General features: G+C 39.4%; 2 protein-coding genes across 4 annotated transcripts in view; one reads left to right on the top strand and one right to left on the bottom strand.

Annotated features, from left to right (window-relative positions):
* The window catches only part of jak2a (Janus kinase 2a), a 37,965-nt gene extending 28,249 nt beyond the window's left edge, over positions 1-9,716 (top strand). For both annotated transcript variants that reach the window (XM_003444421.5, XM_019361172.2), the window contains 14 exons: positions 820-944; positions 2,332-2,466; positions 2,569-2,656; positions 3,332-3,459; positions 3,644-3,782; positions 3,995-4,146; positions 4,432-4,582; positions 4,695-4,828; positions 5,113-5,302; positions 6,308-6,432; positions 6,538-6,710; positions 7,390-7,507; positions 7,769-7,882; positions 8,343-9,716. In XM_003444421.5, the coding sequence (XP_003444469.2) occupies positions 820-944; positions 2,332-2,466; positions 2,569-2,656; positions 3,332-3,459; positions 3,644-3,782; positions 3,995-4,146; positions 4,432-4,582; positions 4,695-4,828; positions 5,113-5,302; positions 6,308-6,432; positions 6,538-6,710; positions 7,390-7,507; positions 7,769-7,882; positions 8,343-8,450 (1,880 nt within the window). In that variant the 3' untranslated portion in view covers positions 8,451-9,716. The remainder of the gene's footprint in view (positions 1-819; positions 945-2,331; positions 2,467-2,568; positions 2,657-3,331; positions 3,460-3,643; positions 3,783-3,994; positions 4,147-4,431; positions 4,583-4,694; positions 4,829-5,112; positions 5,303-6,307; positions 6,433-6,537; positions 6,711-7,389; positions 7,508-7,768; positions 7,883-8,342) is intronic.
* On the bottom strand, positions 9,595-15,921 carry rln1 (relaxin 1). Of its 2 annotated transcripts, XM_025909357.1 has the most exons (3): positions 14,302-15,921; positions 11,460-13,086; positions 9,595-11,056 (listed from the first exon to the last, which is right to left on the bottom strand). In XM_025909357.1, the coding sequence occupies exons 2-3, from the start codon at positions 11,653-11,655 to the stop codon at positions 10,698-10,700; spliced, it is 555 nt and encodes a 184-aa protein (XP_025765142.1). In that variant the 5' UTR covers positions 11,656-13,086; positions 14,302-15,921; the 3' UTR covers positions 9,595-10,697. The 2 variants fall into 2 exon arrangements, with proteins under 2 accessions (XP_025765142.1, XP_025765143.1); XM_025909358.1 differs by lacking the exon at positions 14,302-15,921 and having other exon boundaries at positions 11,460-13,648.
* Between the last annotated feature and the right edge of the window lie 925 nt (positions 15,922-16,846).

Here is a 16,846-nt window from a genome sequence, read left to right on the forward strand (position 1 = left end):
ATTTAATTATGAAGCTATGAAAACAGTGAGCAGCACGCGTTGTTTAGCTGTAAAACATTAGATGACACTGATAAAATCAGCAAGTAAAATGTGTTTTTCCAGTATCCTCAAACTTGTAAATCCTGTTTCAGTGGCACTGATGAATCCTATGTTAGTCACTGTTATTTTAATTTTGTAACAATTTATTGTTTACTGTTATTTTGTAACTGTTTATGTGTGATATCCTTTGTATCCCTGCTGCAATCAATTTATCATCTTAAAGCTTCTGCTTTTATTAGATGCTTTAAAAACATCTTAAGAAAATGAAAACCGCATGCTGATATGTGTTTATTGATAGAGTGCATGTAATTAGACTATAAGCCAAAGAACAGATCATACAAAGGTAATGTGTTGATGTTATGAAGAAATGGGTACTGATAGTATGGTATCAATAATGATTTAGCTTTGCATGCATATGGGAAAAGAATTAATGATATTTTTATTGGAACAAAAATCATTTTTTATTGCCTCGTAAAAAAAACAAACAAAAAGCATGTGTGGAGAAGTTAGAAATGAAACGAATGATTCAGTAAACTAATCCGAGTTTCTGGGTACCAAAACTCTGATTTATGGTGAAAAATATAAAAATACACAACATAAAGTTTCATATCCATGATAAAAATTCTGAATGTAATAATCCAGGTTTATAATTGCTGATCAAAGTCAATATTTAACAGTGTGAGTCATCAGTTTCCTTTTGTCATTGTCTAGTTTTAGTCAGGTGTAGTGTGAACCTGTCGTTGATTCACTAAAACCTTGTTAATCTTTACCTTTCTTCAGATAAGTCCAACCTGCTGGTGTGTAGAAACAATCAAGGGGCCGAGATGCCCACATCTCCCACGCTCCACAACCAAAACATCAGCCAGATGGTCTTTCACAAGATTCGAAAGGAGGATCTCATCATCGTAAGTAAACCTTCTCTGGCTCCTGACTTCAGCCTCTCCTTTGACATGAAAACGCCAGGATTGCAAATGCTGTTTCTCAAACACACTGGAAATACCAAACAGTGTTGAAAGGCCTCTTTTCTTTGTCCTGAAGAGATATAATTTAGATTTAAGACTTCTGAACAGCTCGTATTTTAAAGGCTGGAGCCTTTGTGAATGTGAACTTGAGTGAGAGTACCAGAGATAAGAGAACTGTTGTGGGATCAGCCAGGATGCTTCATACAGTTAACAAAAAGACTCCGTCTGTTGTAGCTCGACATCAATAGCTGTCGCTGTTTTTATTTTATTTGAGCATTTAAAGTTTTGTTGGACAGAACTGTCATAGGAAAACCTCACAACTACAGGCTGTTTATTTAGCCAAGCTTTAACTGTCAGATAGACGACTCTCTGATATACAAAAGGTTCTATGGATCCCAAACACTTGCAAAAAAGTCCAAATCATCCTCCTGCAGTACTGTGCTTGTGTTTGTGCTGATGTGCTGTGTCTGGTTTTTGCCAGACCTGGTTTCACTGAAGTGGTCACACTTGCTGAGCAGTGCACTTGATTAGCAGCACCTGACTGCTAACCTCTTATTTCCTATGAAACTAAGTAGTGTGCTTAGTTTTTAGGGCTGTATAAATTGAGTGTATTTTTTTAACTTTCTGATTTGCACTTGATGTGTTTTTTAAGTTAGTTAAGAGCTTTATTACAAGACCGCTTGAAACCCCAAAAGATTACTCTATCATTTATTACAGAAGAAAAATATTATGTTCTGACAATTTGCCTGGAAATGATAAGGCGTGATGATAGTGCCAATATATCTGATCTTCAGTAAATCGGATCCAGGTGGTCGATAACGTTTAGCTGCCTGGGTCACAGCTCAGCCAGGCGAACATAATATTTCACTTAGTTCTCAGGATGCATGTGTGGAGGCTTGAAAATTTATTGGTATTGTTCGTTACTCTTCACTTCAGAGAATCCAGAAGATCCCAGCTTTAACTACAAATAAAAGAAGGCAGGAGTAAAGATTTGGATAAACGTCGTGGCAACTTTGAGTTTTCATTAAGAAACGCTAAAGGGATTGGCTCTGATGGATGTTAAAAGTCAAAGTTTGTCATCTTTTTTGTTTCATGCGTCTTACTTCGGATGAGAAACTATGTATTAGTCTGTAGTTTTGAGAATACTGCTCTAAATAAAAAAACCTGCATTTCGCTGTATAGGCTGTTTTGGCTGCATGACTGTATGACGCCTGCTATTCAAGCTAATATATTTTGAGGAGTTTATGAGGAGAGGACATTGCCTAGGGAACTGTTTAGAGTCAACCAAACAATGTGGTTTTTTCAATAAACCAATAAAACTGTGTTTCAGAAAGAGAGTCTGGGTCAAGGAACGTTCACCAAGATCTTTTGCGGTGTGAGGAAGGAGCTTGGAGACTATGGGGAGATCCATCAGATGGACGTTGTTGTCAAGATTCTGGATAAGGCGCATCGCAGCTATTCAGAGGTTAGCTTCTTAAGGAAGAATTTATGTGACTGTTAATCTTATTGATTAATCAGGTTCATGGACTCAAATTTAAATTCTCTTCTCTCATTTTTTTCCTTGCAGTCATTTTTTGAAGCCGCAAGCATAATGAGCCAGCTCTCTCACAAACACTTACTTCTCACTTATGGCGTGTGTGTTTGTGGAGATGAAAGTAAGCGTACAACACAAGCACAACCTTTACTGGATGGTTTAAGATATTTAAGATGTAGACGAAATGAGCAGCAACACACTAATTATACCAGTCATGTGGTAGGTCCACGAGGAATAGGCTCCCAAAATAGAAAAAGAGACCGTTCACACATTAAACGAGCACCAAATGATGTCAAACTGTGTTCCTGTGGGCAGCTGAGATGATCAAACAGAGAGGGCAGAAGGTTTCTGACCTACCGAGCAGCTCTGTGTCCCCGACCCTTCGTTCAGACTGGATTAAGCCCTTCGGATCAACAGGTCACTAAAGGGCTACTGTAGTCTTTAAAGCAGCTCACACGTGAAGTAGTGTATCTGGGAGCTGTTGTCAAAGTCTTTCTTCTTTTACATGTAATGGATGCAAAAAGTCAAGTGTGTGCATGTGACCTGAGGGAAGTGTTTAAGTGTCCGTTCAGTTTTATGAAATATAGATAAACACCTCGAAATCACTACAAGAGGTAATCTCAGAGAATTTTACATGGTAACAGGGGAAGACCTCTGGGTAAGCACGTGTGCGTTACTACTCAACACAATCTTCAGTGAAGCACAAACTGCTTAATTTAGTGCTTTATTTGTTGAAAAGAGTTTCTTCATAAGCAGATGAGTAAGTGACACGATCTAATCTCAATCTCCCGGTCAGACATGATGGTGCAGGAGTATGGTAAATTTGGTTCACTGGACACCTACCTGAAGAAGAACAAAAGCTGTGTTAACATCACCTGGAAACTGGAAGTGGCCAAGCAGCTCTCCTGGGCTATGCACTATCTGGTAAGACTTAGCAACTTAATGCTGTGTGACCCATACAGATTTTTTTTAAATTTGAAGATTATGGACACATTTACACATTTTGAAATGAAGGGAAAAAAGAAACCAACATGGAAATAAACCTTTCATTGGGACTTTCCTAATGCTGCATTGATATTTATGTTGTCCCTATTGTAACTGAACACAGGAGGATAAAAACGTCATTCATGGGAATGTTTGTGCTAAGAATGTCCTTCTGATTCGAGAGGAGGATCGGAAAACAGGCAGTCTTCCTTTCATCAAGCTCAGTGACCCCGGTATCAGCATCACCGTGCTGCCCAGAGAAGGTGAGAATGCCGACATCGTGGTCCCGAGGCTTGCACCTCACACCTGTGTGATGTGGGAATGATGTTCACTGCATGGTTTTTCCTCGGTGTGATTGTCAGAGATACCTACGAGGACATAATTTAGTCACCTTTTGCTTCCCTTTTCTCCATCTTTGCTCTGCATTTCCAACATTTATTATATTCCTGCATCTCTTTACATGTCTGACCTGCAGTGCTAGTGGAGCGTATCCCATGGGTGCCTCCTGAGTGCATTGAAAACCCTCAAAACCTGAGTTTAGCTACAGACAAGTGGAGCTTCGGGACCACGCTTTGGGAGATCTGCAGCGGTGGAGACAAACCTCTCAGCACACTGGACTGCTCAAAGGTCCCAAAAAAACAAAAGATGCATTGATACATTTTGTAAAATATTTAAGCACTTTGGTTTTGAGACATAATGAGGTTCATTAGAGGGGCTTAGATTTGATCTAATTAACTGTACAGATGTGAGGCTGGTCAGTCTGTTATTTTATATTCCTGAACATGTGAAATTCACTAATTTCTGTTGTGAAAAGACAGGTTTAAAATGTTAATGTTAAACTTTTAAAAACATGTCTTCTTTTCCAAGCCAAGAACAATCAGGTCCTTAATTTTGTTCTTTCCTGTTCTGTAGAAAAACTTGTTCTATGAGGACAGACACCAGCTGCCGGCTCCTAAATGGACAGAGCTGGCCAACCTGATAAACAGCTGTATGGACTATGAGCCTTTACACCGGCCCTCCTTCAGAACAATAATCCGAGATCTCAACAGTCTCTTCACACCAGGTAGGAACATGAATGGAGTCATGTGTGTCAGAGAAAGATGACCATGCATCACTTGAGCACCCTCGTTATTTCACCCAGATGTTGTTGAAAGTGACACGGCCGTTTGTTGCAGACTATGAGCTGCTGGTGGAGAGCGACATGGTGCCCAACAGAGCACGAGGCTTCGGCTTCCCGTGGGCCTCCGAGAACCAAGATCCGTCACAGTTCGAGGAGCGGCACCTCATTTTTCTCAAGCAGCTGGGCAAAGTGAGACATGCTCTATGCACACATCACTTATTTTTAAAGTTGGACTCCCTTCTCATGTCATTATAAATGTATATTTGTTATGTACATAAACAAAGCCATTTATAAACAGCTTTTTTTATAGTGAGTTATTTGTTATTATTTCCTCCCCCCGGGTCATCACCTTCTTGTTTCCATTGGAGAAGATCCAAAAATACTATAATGTGCTAATTATTTATTATAGATGTAAATTATAGCGTTTCTCTTTTAAAATGCGTGTTTCTTGTCCGTTTGATCCCACACTTCAGGGGAACTTTGGCAGCGTGGAGATGTGCCGGTACGACCCGCTGCAGGACAGCACAGGGGAGGTGGTGGCTGTGAAGAAACTCCAGCACAGTACAGCTGAGCACCTCAGGGACTTTGAGCGGGAAATTGAGATCCTTAAATCACTTCAGCATGAAAACATTGTCAAATACAAGGGAGTGTGCTACAGTGCAGGTATGAGCACATTGTTTGTTGGCTATGGTGTTATGAAACATTAAGCGACCACTTTCTGATTGCTTAGATTTTATTCGTCACGCTTAAATGTTTCAGATCATCCAACAAATGTAAATATTAGACAAAGATAACCGTGCACTCGTGGAGTAGTTTGATAAGCTGGGCAGTCCTGGCGAGGTCCACCACTGATCCTTTTCACCATCGATGGACGTCAGTGACTTTGTTTCGTAGCTGTTTTTAAGGGACGTGTTGCTTTTTGAGCTCTTTCAGCCAACCTCAATTCATCTTCTCAGCATGAAATTCAGCTTTCCAAAAAATGTGGTGATTTAATTAATTAATAAATATTTCCACACAGGACCTGGTACTGTTGGATAGCTTTTCTCCCATAATCAATGAAATCATCATTTAAAAGCTGCTTTTTGTCTTTACTCAGGTTATCGTTGTGTAATATTAAAATGTGTTTGATCATCTGAAACAGTAAGTGTGACAAATATTGTAGGCAAAAACTTAAAGAAATCAGCAGTGTGCTTTTTCACATTACTGTGCACGTGCACTTGCATTGCTCGTCATCTCCTATGACTTGGATAACCTGGATTACAATAAAAAAATTAAACGCTGTTGGTTCTATTTCAGCTTATAATTAAAGTTAGTAAATGTTGCTGTTTTGGTATAAAATATTGTTTCTTTTGTATATTTATGTTGTGCTGTAATTTTCCTTAATAATGTCAAGACGAGAGATTCAGTTTTTTCTTTTTTTTCTCTTTTATTTAATGCAAACTTCCGTGAGCTGCTTGTTCCTTGATTTAATATTCCCACCCCGGCACATTTTCTAATGCATTATGCTGTTTTCCACACATTTGCTGCCTGGGGCGTCAGTGACCATGCCCAATGAAACAAATAAATCTGAATTAGCTCAGAAAACCCACTTTAGGCGAGGCCTCCGCTCCACTGCTCACATCGTATTCTCTTTCTCTAGTAGCGAACTCAACTCCCTTTTCTCTGCAGGACGAAGAAACCTACGGTTGATCATGGAATATCTCCCCTATGGCAGCTTGAGAGATTATCTCATCAAACACAAGGACAGATTTGATTCCAAGAAACTGTTGCACTACGCGTCACAGATTTGCAAGGTAACACAGTGCTATACAGAGATGCTTGCAAAACACTCCTTCACAGTTCTTCTCGGAGCTGCTGCAAAATGTATGCATTTGGTGTAACACATGAATTCCTTCCAGGGAATGGACTACCTTGGCACTAAGCGTTACATTCACAGAGACCTGGCCACAAGAAACATTCTGGTGGAGAGCGAGATGAGGGTTAAGATCGGTGACTTTGGTCTGACCAAGGTGCTTCCTCAGGACAAAGACTACTACACTGTCAGAGAGCCTGGGGAAAGCCCCATCTTCTGGTGAGGACCATGCTTAATCCTATCTTAATATCTTTTGCTTTTACTAGCTGTTACTTCCTTTCTTTAAATACTCTAACAGTTGTGAGCTTTAAGTAAAATCATGATCCACGTGGAGGAAAAGATTAGAACTCGTTTTTATGCATCCACTTTCGATGGTCTTCGGTCAGACCTTCATCTCTGTTTGATTGCGTTTAACAGACAGCTGTATTTTTAAAAAATGTTTTTAGTGGAATGTACATAAAACATAGATGTGACTTTCCGATCAGCCTTAATTGAACATAGTTTTTTTTCCTGATAACGACCAGCTGGGGGCGACACAGAACCAAGTCTGATTGTATAGAACTCTATGAGAAAACAACGCTACTGCTCCTCCTGTATGACCTCAATAAACATGTTCCTCGTGGTTTAATGGTCTTTATTTAAAGTTTAACATCATATTGTGATATTGACTTTGGAAATTAACTGGAGTAAAAGACAAGATCAGAGAATCTCTATGGTTTGGCTACTTTTTGATTGGTTTGAGGTTTTGATTTGAGCCTGCAGTGTCCTCGGTTTCTGTTTCTAGCAACATCGAGTTGAGGCTTTAAATGCGGTATAACGTCCGTCTTTTATATGCAATCTGTGTATGGGTTGCGTTATATATATGCTTGAGTCTTGAATGTGCGGTGGTGTCTTGCAGGTATGCTCCTGAGTCGCTGACAGAGAGCAAATTCTCTGTGGCTTCAGACGTTTGGAGTTTTGGGGTCGTCCTCTATGAACTCTTCACTTACAGCGACAAGAACTGCAGCCCACCAGTGGTACTGTGTTTTTTTTTTTTTCTAGTTCTGCTAAGTGTTTCCCTCATTTTACTTTTAATTTCTTGGTCACTTGTCTCAATTGCTCAGTTGATTTGGAAAACAACCCTCACTATAATTAGGCTGCAGCGTGGGTTAAAGAATCAGTTGATTGAGCACTCTGTGCAATGTACTCAAAAACAGGAACCACTTCATTTTTTTTCATTTTTTTTGAAGCATACTGCTTTTTCTTAACCAAACACAATGAATTTTCTTCTGTTTTAGGTCTTTATGAATAAAATGGGCAATGAAAAGCAGGGCCAGATGATTGTCTACCATTTGATTGACCTCCTAAGAAATGGCTATAGGCTGCCTGCACCTGATATGTGTCCTACACAGGTCTGTTACTTTCTTCAGCCTCACCATAAGCTGCTCATTGTTTTGATAAAATGTCTTGTGGTTCAAAGCCAACACAGATATAACTTGCTTATTAAGTTTAACAACGTGAGTCTCACATAAGAAATTCATGTGGAGTAAAGAACGTATTAAACATAGTCCTCAGTGGCCTGGAGACCCTGAGAGGATTAAGATCAGCTAAGATGAAAATCATATCTCAACAACAGTGAACTAAGCCAGAAGACCGTGTAAAATGAAGCTTTGAGTTAGATGCACACACAGTTTAGCTTGTGTTCAACAGCCATTTTATTAGATACACATTGCTGGTACTTGGTTGGAGCTTTTATCTTCCATAGCTCACCCCTAAAACTGCTGGGTTCCTACAGAAGACTTCATTAGTAACACTTCATCTCTTTTGTTTTCTTAGAACTGTGTAAATAATGCTGTCCTGATGCCTCCACAGATTCACAAGATTATGATGGAGTGCTGGAGCAATGACCCTAAACTGCGGCCTACTTTCAAGACATTAATCCATAGTGTGGAGACTGTACGAGACAGCGAGGATAGATGAGGAGCATCGATCCGTGAACCTTTGAACTTTAGGCGTTGAGTCGCGTGAGTCAGTCCTCTCTGACCTGAGCAGAACAACAAAGTGTCTGATTTACTGCAGTTTGGAGTTGAAGTGATGTTAATCTTCTTTCTATGGTCACATGAAGTATTCACATGAACTGATGAACGAGTACACTACACTTCCGGTGCTTTCGGGAAGATTTCACCCTGGGACGAATTGTTTTCTTTGATGTGTTTGCACGTGTTGCGTTTTAAACGCTGAAATTAAAACAGTGATTGACTGGAGAGAGGCGATAAAAGTTTCAGTGTGAAAGTCAGTGTTTTTTCCAAGAATGTGAAAAGAACAAGCACCAACAAGCAGCAGTTACTGTGTACCTTTAAAGCTGTAAAATAAGCAGAAAGCTTTTTTTGCATAAGAAAAGAGACTATGAGGGAACAAAGGCTCTGCATTCTTCACATCACTGAGCCTTAATCGCCAGAGCTGAACCGCTGTGCACGTGCTCATGAGCAGCTCTACTTGAATGAGCAGATTTCTTCCTGCCGATGCCCATATAGATTTTTTTTTAGGGTTTTTATCCATGTCTGTAAGGAGGAGATCCACCATTGCGATATTGACGAGATTTCTGCTTCTACAGTGGAAGTGACAGTTTTGAATGTGTCTGTGCTGAGAACCTGTGAGGCGACTGAAGGAATGAGCCGACTCCTTGTTTATAAGGGGCAGGTTATGCTATTTCATTGAGGTCACAGTTAAAATTTCACAAGGCATTGGGAAAAAACCCCAAACTATCATAAACTCAGTGTAATTTTTGTTTCAGTGAAAAGCAGCCATTACTTTGTGAAACCTTTATTATTAAACTGGTGTATTTTAATAATACAGTATGAAGTTTTAAGCTTGTGCAGTTTGTAGATATGTAAAGTGATGTAAAGTTGATTTTTTTGCACCTGGAGGGAAAGTAATGATGGGAAGTGCCTTTATTTTCTGCAGGAGACTCGTTGCCAGTCGTGCCTTTTAATAGAAAAACTGATTCGATTTTGTGGTCACGTTTTCGTTTTATACTTTGACATCTATTTAAAGATCCAGCTTGTGTGTTACGTGATTTCGTATTAGGTTTAAGATTGTCGGTCAATGTTTGTGGAAGACAGACTGTTTTCTCTTCGTTTCTAATCCCAAATGCTCTCTTTTCAAGTCGTTTTCTGGTGTGAAACTCAAATAAATGTATTATTAGCAATGAGACAGTGTACACTTTAAATGTGTGTGTTCTCCTGTGTTTTAACCTCCCTATAGGCCCCCTGAATATTTCTTTCATGATACTTGACGATTGTCAGGTTATTCTGTTTTTTTTTAAATTGCAAAATGTTTGGGAGTCATCTTTTTTCCATACCAGTATTGTTGTGATGTATGTATATCAAATATGATTCTTCTGTGAAGTTTGTATCATTTTGTATCCAAAGATTTTCGTAAAAAGCTCAAAAAAATTCAACTGATGTTTCTTTTTCCTTATTTGTTTTTAATTGTAGTTTGTTTCAGACAGGCTGCCATTTAAACTATGCTCTGCTGGTTTACATGTAAATATCTGAAGATGTGAAGTTTATATATGTAAGGTGTTTGTGCTTTTTTAGTAGACAAGTCATACAGCAGCCATAGCTCCATCTAAGAGTGTTTTTTAATGTGAAATTAATGTGTAAACTCCATGATTGCCAGCAAGATTTGAGATATTTTTATGTTTATTTTATTGAGGCTGAATGGGTTTAGGTGGGTGCAACAGTGTTAAAAGGACAAAAACCCTGCTCCTGTGGAGTATTATCCTCGGGCTGTTTAGAGAAAATCATCAGGGTGGTTTAATGCTGTGAACAAGGCCAGCAATAAGTTCACGGCAGCCTAAATGACATTAATGTACAATACTGTCCAGTGTTAGTATGAATGCATTTCATGAATGTGGTCTGAGAGTCGACAGGCCAAAATATAGACAGAAAAAATCTGATGTTGCTCAATATGTCATATATTACAGTATTTAAAATTTATTGACAAAGATAACGACATATACGTACAGATGGGTTAAACAAAATATCAAAGGAGAGGAGAATGAAGAAGACGTGAAGCTGGGGGAATGTTTTTCTTGTACAATACAGCATGAGTGGGAACAGCTTAATCAACACCAGACGTTTTCTGTACACTGTCCATTACTGCTCATCATAATGGCTCCATGAACGAGCCCCGTGCCAGCACCCACCCACCCTGCTTCCTGCCTCAGCACAAGCGTCCGATATCATTCTTGGTGCAGCCCTGGTTACAGCACATCCCTGCCACGCCAAGTGAAAAGTTCCTCTTCTTCTTGCTTGGTAGGATCCAGTCAGCTGAACCCGGGGTCCCGTCTTGCTCACCTGCAGCTGCAGACATCTGGGAGTCCCCCAGAGGGGCCGGGAGACTCAGCGGCTGCTGCTGCTGTCTGTCACCTGTGGACCCGTAAAGAGCCAGGAGGTCTGCCAGGGAGTAAGAGGAAGCAGTGTGAAGAGGAGAGTGGTTTTCTGCGAGGTCTGCACCACGTTGCCAGGTGTGCTGGCTCTCCTCCACTTTAACATCAGGGAGGGAACTCCACTGGAACAGATCTAGAGACACAAAAAAAAATGATCAACGACCTCAAACGCGGGAAAGTTTACTGTAGGCCAGAAAAGACAAAGAAAATAGGAGAATAATGGAAAGTAGTCACTAAAAGGAGCTGACTGTGGTGCTGAACTGTCGTGCTATACATGTGCCAGGGATCATCAACTAATAAAAACAGCCTGAACTCATTCCAAAGTGCCATAGGTCAAAATTTAACAGGAAGTCTTTCACAGTCCTCCACCTGTGGAGCATCTTTAGTCTTAATGATAAATCAATTTGTCACACTCTTCACAGTTTATCTCTCTGCTATTCACTGTAGTTTAATTTTAAAAAAAAAAAATACATCTGTATGTCTAATTAGTGCACACAAATTAAACAGTTAGTGAAAGTATAGCAGCATTAACTCACCCAAGTCCCCCTCCGTGGACCGTCTCCACCGGGAGCCACCGCAGGTGAAGATGACCGCTCTGATGAACTCTCTCCCACACAGTTTCACCCCATAGTCCCTCGGTACGATCAGTCTGTTCATCACATCAGCGTTCTCACAGCTGCACAGGCTGCCGACACACACCACAGCCACGGCGAGAGTCAGTCTCCAGAGCATTGCTCACCTGTCCTGAAATTAAACTGCCTGGTTTGAGGTGCACAGGTGGGAGTCAGCTGGGCTCAGGTCTGAGGTGTGCTGCAGGTCCCGCTCGTTTCCTTGTTTCTCTGTCAGGAAAATGCTCTCGCAGACTCTCAAACTGGGAAAGCTGCTTCTATCAGTCTGCTTTGCGTTCTTTTCTTCTTCCCTCTTTGGGAGTGGACCTTATATAGCCCTAGACACTAGTTCACTCAACAACCTGCCTCCCTTCCTCTCACACGCGTCATCGTCTTTCAGATTGATGACGATGACGTACGTGGAGTTATTTCTCTTGTGCAGTAATATCAAGTTTGAGTATGCACTCATTACTCACACATTATTACAGAAGACAAATGTTTAACATAGGTAATGATTATTGTCGGAAACTTTATAAAAGCACTGAAAACATTTGGTGTCTTGTAAGATTGTAAGTGCTTTAGGCTGATACTAACATAATTAAAAAACAAAACAAAACGAGGTAGGTTATTGACTTTGCAGCATTGCATTCAGGGGGTACCTTTGCCGCAAGAGAGCAACTAAGATACTGAAGTCCTTTAAATATCTTTTACTGAATTCACAGCTTTTACATTTTTTTTACTTTATTTGTATACAATACAGAAAACAGGACAAGTTAAAATAAACAAGATAAAAATGATAGATATTGAATTTAAAGCTTAGATTTTTCTTAACTTCCACTCTATGCTACTGTTTCTTTTTCTGCCTTCCTTAAAAATATCATAAAAAACAAATTTAATGGGTTGTAATTATTGTCTTCATTGATTTTTATTTTTTCTTTCTTTTTCTTACTTAATGTTAATTAACGGGTTAGCTCTCTAAATCATCACAAACAGTGGTGTCGAGGCAATGTTTGATTTTAGTTGGGCTCATCTTTAATTTAAATCTGATTATATTGGTTTTTTCTGGTTAAGAGTGCATGTGCACCATGTCATTCAGTACTATCAGCTAGAGATTACATTTACCATTTCTATTATGGAAATGTGATTTAACCTGGTTGCAAACACTGATGTGAATAAAACATATGAGAAAAGCTTATTTATTACAGCTAAGAGTAAATCTTTGGGTAACTCATTCAGCATTCTTATAGATGAATAGTAAGCTATTTTTAGTGCACAGAAATGTCCTAAATGTTCTTAATTTCCTCAGTTTGCAGATTTTAAGCATGCATGGAAATTAAAACTGATGCAAAAAAAAAGAAGAAAAGAAGAGGCAAGAATGAAAAGAAGGAAGCAGGTGGAGGACAAGCACTACTGCAAGTGACAATCTGAGATGAGAGAGTCTCTGTTTGCTTTGTAGCCTTATTTGTCATTCTTTAGACAAATGTTCCCTAGGTGCTGTCAACCTGGAGTCCAAGCAGGAAGCTCATTGGAAAAATAGGTTTTTCTTTTAATGGCCCTAAAGAAAAACAGTGATAACGAGAAGACAATAATTAACTCTCAGCAAGCGATAAAAAGATAAATGAGAGCACAAGACAGAAAAGTATTTAAAGTTGAATGAAATGGAAAAACAACATCTAAATACTGCAAAACAAAAATGTTAAAAGCCATTTAAATGTGGGCTTGGTGCCACCTGTAGATGACTTGTGCCTTTCTTTTAGCAAGACTGTAACCTAAACTTTATGCCACTGCTTTGTCTAACACTTAAAAAATGTCATATACTGACCTGCTCTGGTAAAGGTTAGTATATGACATCAAAGTGTGATTAATTCAATAAAAATGTTGTGAAGATTCGGCTCAGTAAGGTTCACACTTTGCAGGTGTGTGTGTGATCCTCGTCTGTGTGTGTGTGTGTGTGTGTGTCTGTGTGTGTCAGATCATCTGACATCTGTGAGGTGTTACAATCTCACCCTGCAGTGACGCCCACTGTGACCGCTATAAACTAGGAGCGATAATATTTTAAAACTTCATTGCCACACACAAACGTAGAAGAAAGAACGTAGCTGACGTCATCAGGCATAGCGGGCCTTTAAAGTCAAATAAAGTATGGACACTGCCTTTACAGTAGCTTCATTGTACCTTATAACAAAATATTTTATTATTATAAAACATTTAAATTCCGATATCTGCACTGGCCTAAAAAAAAAATCCTGTTTGGGTTAGTCTTTGTTTTCACCATAAGCTGCAGATATGAAAGGTGTGAGACAGACAGAGGGTGAAAGGGAAAAAGAGACGGCCAGTCCAGTGTCACAAACCCTGCGTCCGCGCTGATGAACCTCAGCCACACGACTCTTTTGTCTGCCGTTCCTCATGTGACACGGTCTCACATCTGCACGCACACAAACACGTGCGCTGCATAACAATCGCTGCAGAGCACGACTGACTGACATTCTCGTCTAAAAAGGCCTTTATTCTCAAAAAGTGCGGGTGCCAAAGATGAACAGGAAAGCGGCGTGACCTCAGTGATGATGAATAGGTTAAGAAAAAAAAGCATAGTTTGACAGATTCGATATGTCACAGAAAAAACTAGTTTGAATTTCATTTTCTGCTCATTTTTGCCAAATAATTGTGTGTATCTGTCCTGATATTTGTGGAGATGTATCACTGGAGCTGGAGAGAAAATTAATAAGTGGGTGGAAATGGAAAACAACTCCTCAAACTGCTGTTCTCTTACCAACCAATACGTAGCTTCATATTCTCAGGCAGATACACTGTTCCCACCTCACACTTAAAGACAGCAGACGACCCAGCTTTTGCCGTCAGGGCTCCTCGGTTGTTGAATGACCTCAGAAATACACTTCACCTCATTAGTGTCTTTATTATGTTAATTTATATTATACATTTTATATATATATTTTTTTACCTTAACTAAACAAATATTTTATGATTATTCCTAATCTGCTGTCAAGTCTTGTCATTACTGTGAACACAGATTAGAGAAAATCCATCATTCAGTGCAATTCATTTCACTTTCGTTGAGTGACAAACTGTTGCAATTTCCACGTTTATTAGGCTGTGGGAGAGTAACAATGAATCTGAGGCAATGTGTCGAGTTTATTTTTTTTAGCTTGTGTTTGTGATCATCAAATCACAAGGTTATCGAGGGTCTCCAGCATAACTCTGGGTTTTTTTTTGCAGAACAGCAAAAGTACTGTTAAATATATATTTTTTAAATAATTTTTGACTGCTCCTATGATAATGTCTGATTGGAGTAGGTGGTGCTCAATCAATCCATTTTGTGCAGAGGAAGAGTCAAATTATGTGAGCATGCTCAGTGTGTGTACCACAGAGGCTGGGTTAAAGTGGAACTGGGTCTAGCAAAGCCAGCTAATACAAAGAAAGCCTGGCTTTGTTAATCAGAGACATGACGTCCCTTCTCAAGGTCTCAACATAAAACATAAAACAGGATGACTACAGATTGTAACTACTCAGTTAGCTTGATAGGTCCATGTAAAATAAAGGCAATGAGTCTGTGTTACATTTTTGAAACAAATCTACACAAGTTTGGGGTGGTAAGAGCCAAAATGCTCATTACCGATCCCGATTCAAAACCAGTTCAAAGATTAATGTCTATTCTGTAAGTCAACTTAACATTTCACTTAATATTAAGAAGATTCATTAAACAATAACTAAAGTGAACATAAATTTACTACAAAGCTACAGAGAAATCTGATGCAGCCACCTGTATGGTTCTATCAAACAAAAGTAATAAATCCCTAAATCAGCCAGGATGATATACAGAGTGGCAGCCTCTGTGTGAACAAGTCAGAGCCAGTTTAACAGCATTTGTGAGGGAGTTGGCTACATATTGACCAACTCCCAGATTAAAATGTGTTTAACTTATCAAGCAGGATGAATAAATGCAAGCACAATCAGTTAGTCTTCCTTAAGAGCTTGACAGTAAGCAGGAGAAATGTTCTCTATCCTGGCAACAAGTCATCAGCAGAAAAGCGGTGATCAGTATAGCTGGAATAATGGTCCTGTGACAAAGTGGGTGAGAACACCATTTGTCCATATTCTTAGTTAACATTCTTGTTTTGATTTAGCCATATCTCATATGTATTCTGTAATAGGCAAACATTTTGTTTGTTATGTTTATGTTTTGCACTTTTACAGATTATATAACATAACATCTTGGTTTAAATCAATTGCGACAAAGTTTGTTAAGTTAACATGGTATTGATTTCAACTGTTGGTTTAGTTTGAACTCTCCTTACCTACCTGTCCTCCAGGAACAAAAGGAGAAAATGTAGTTTCACTTCCTGTATTTATAGCTTCCTGGTTAATCTGAGGTCACAGGAAGAGACCAGGTGAAGAAGGGGGAGAATCTTTGCAATTAAAGTTGATTTTAGAGTGTCTTTATAGAGAAATGGATTTATTATTGTAATATGTATTGATTACACCGTAGAGTTTTTATTGCTAGGAAAGAGTAGCAGTATACGTTTGAGTATAGAAATGTTAGACTTACCAACCTAATGGAATAGTCCAGGGTGAGATTGTATTGTTTAAGCAGATGAACGCAGGTGTTTGGGGGAAAAGGACCAGGTCAGTGTAGCTGTGTACATTTTGACTTCAGTTTCTATTGAGTTAAGTTCAGTTATGTTTATTTGTACTGACTTAACTATGGAGTTGAGTTTCTTATTTATTTTTTGTAAATATTGTTTAGTCACAAAATGGTGAATAAATCACTCGCTACACTGGACAGCATCTGTCTCCTGCCTTTCTTTAGCTGCTTAGGTCAAGTCCTACCACAGGTCCCATCTCAACAATATAAATTGGATCAGGAGTGACGACCCCAGTCTGCAACATTCATCAGCTGATTGTACACCATTTCCTTAGTCTGTATTGCTCTCATGTTGATCCAGCTCCACTTGACCTCTGGCATGTAATCCTTTAAACACTCATATTTACATATATATATATATACACAGAGACACGTGGTAAGTACACAGGGACAGGAAAACAAAGAAAGTGGGGCTGCTCATGTGTCCTGTCCAATGAGAAACATTTGATATATTTTTCTGAAGTCATTAAAATTTGTCAGCCTGTGTCAACCTCTGGCACTGCTGGCCAACAGGGTCCTGGTCCATCCTGTGCTACTGTTTGAAGACAGGGAGGTGGCTGATGTGATGGAGAGAAGAAAAGTAGAAATATTGTGTGTGCAGGAGATCAAGTGGGAGGGAAGCAAGGCCAGGAGCATTGTATCAGTGGGACAGCTT

The sequence above is a fragment of the Oreochromis niloticus genome, linkage group LG7 (assembly GCF_001858045.2).
Source record: "Oreochromis niloticus isolate F11D_XX linkage group LG7, O_niloticus_UMD_NMBU, whole genome shotgun sequence".
Classification (NCBI taxonomy): domain Eukaryota; kingdom Metazoa; phylum Chordata; class Actinopteri; order Cichliformes; family Cichlidae; genus Oreochromis; species Oreochromis niloticus.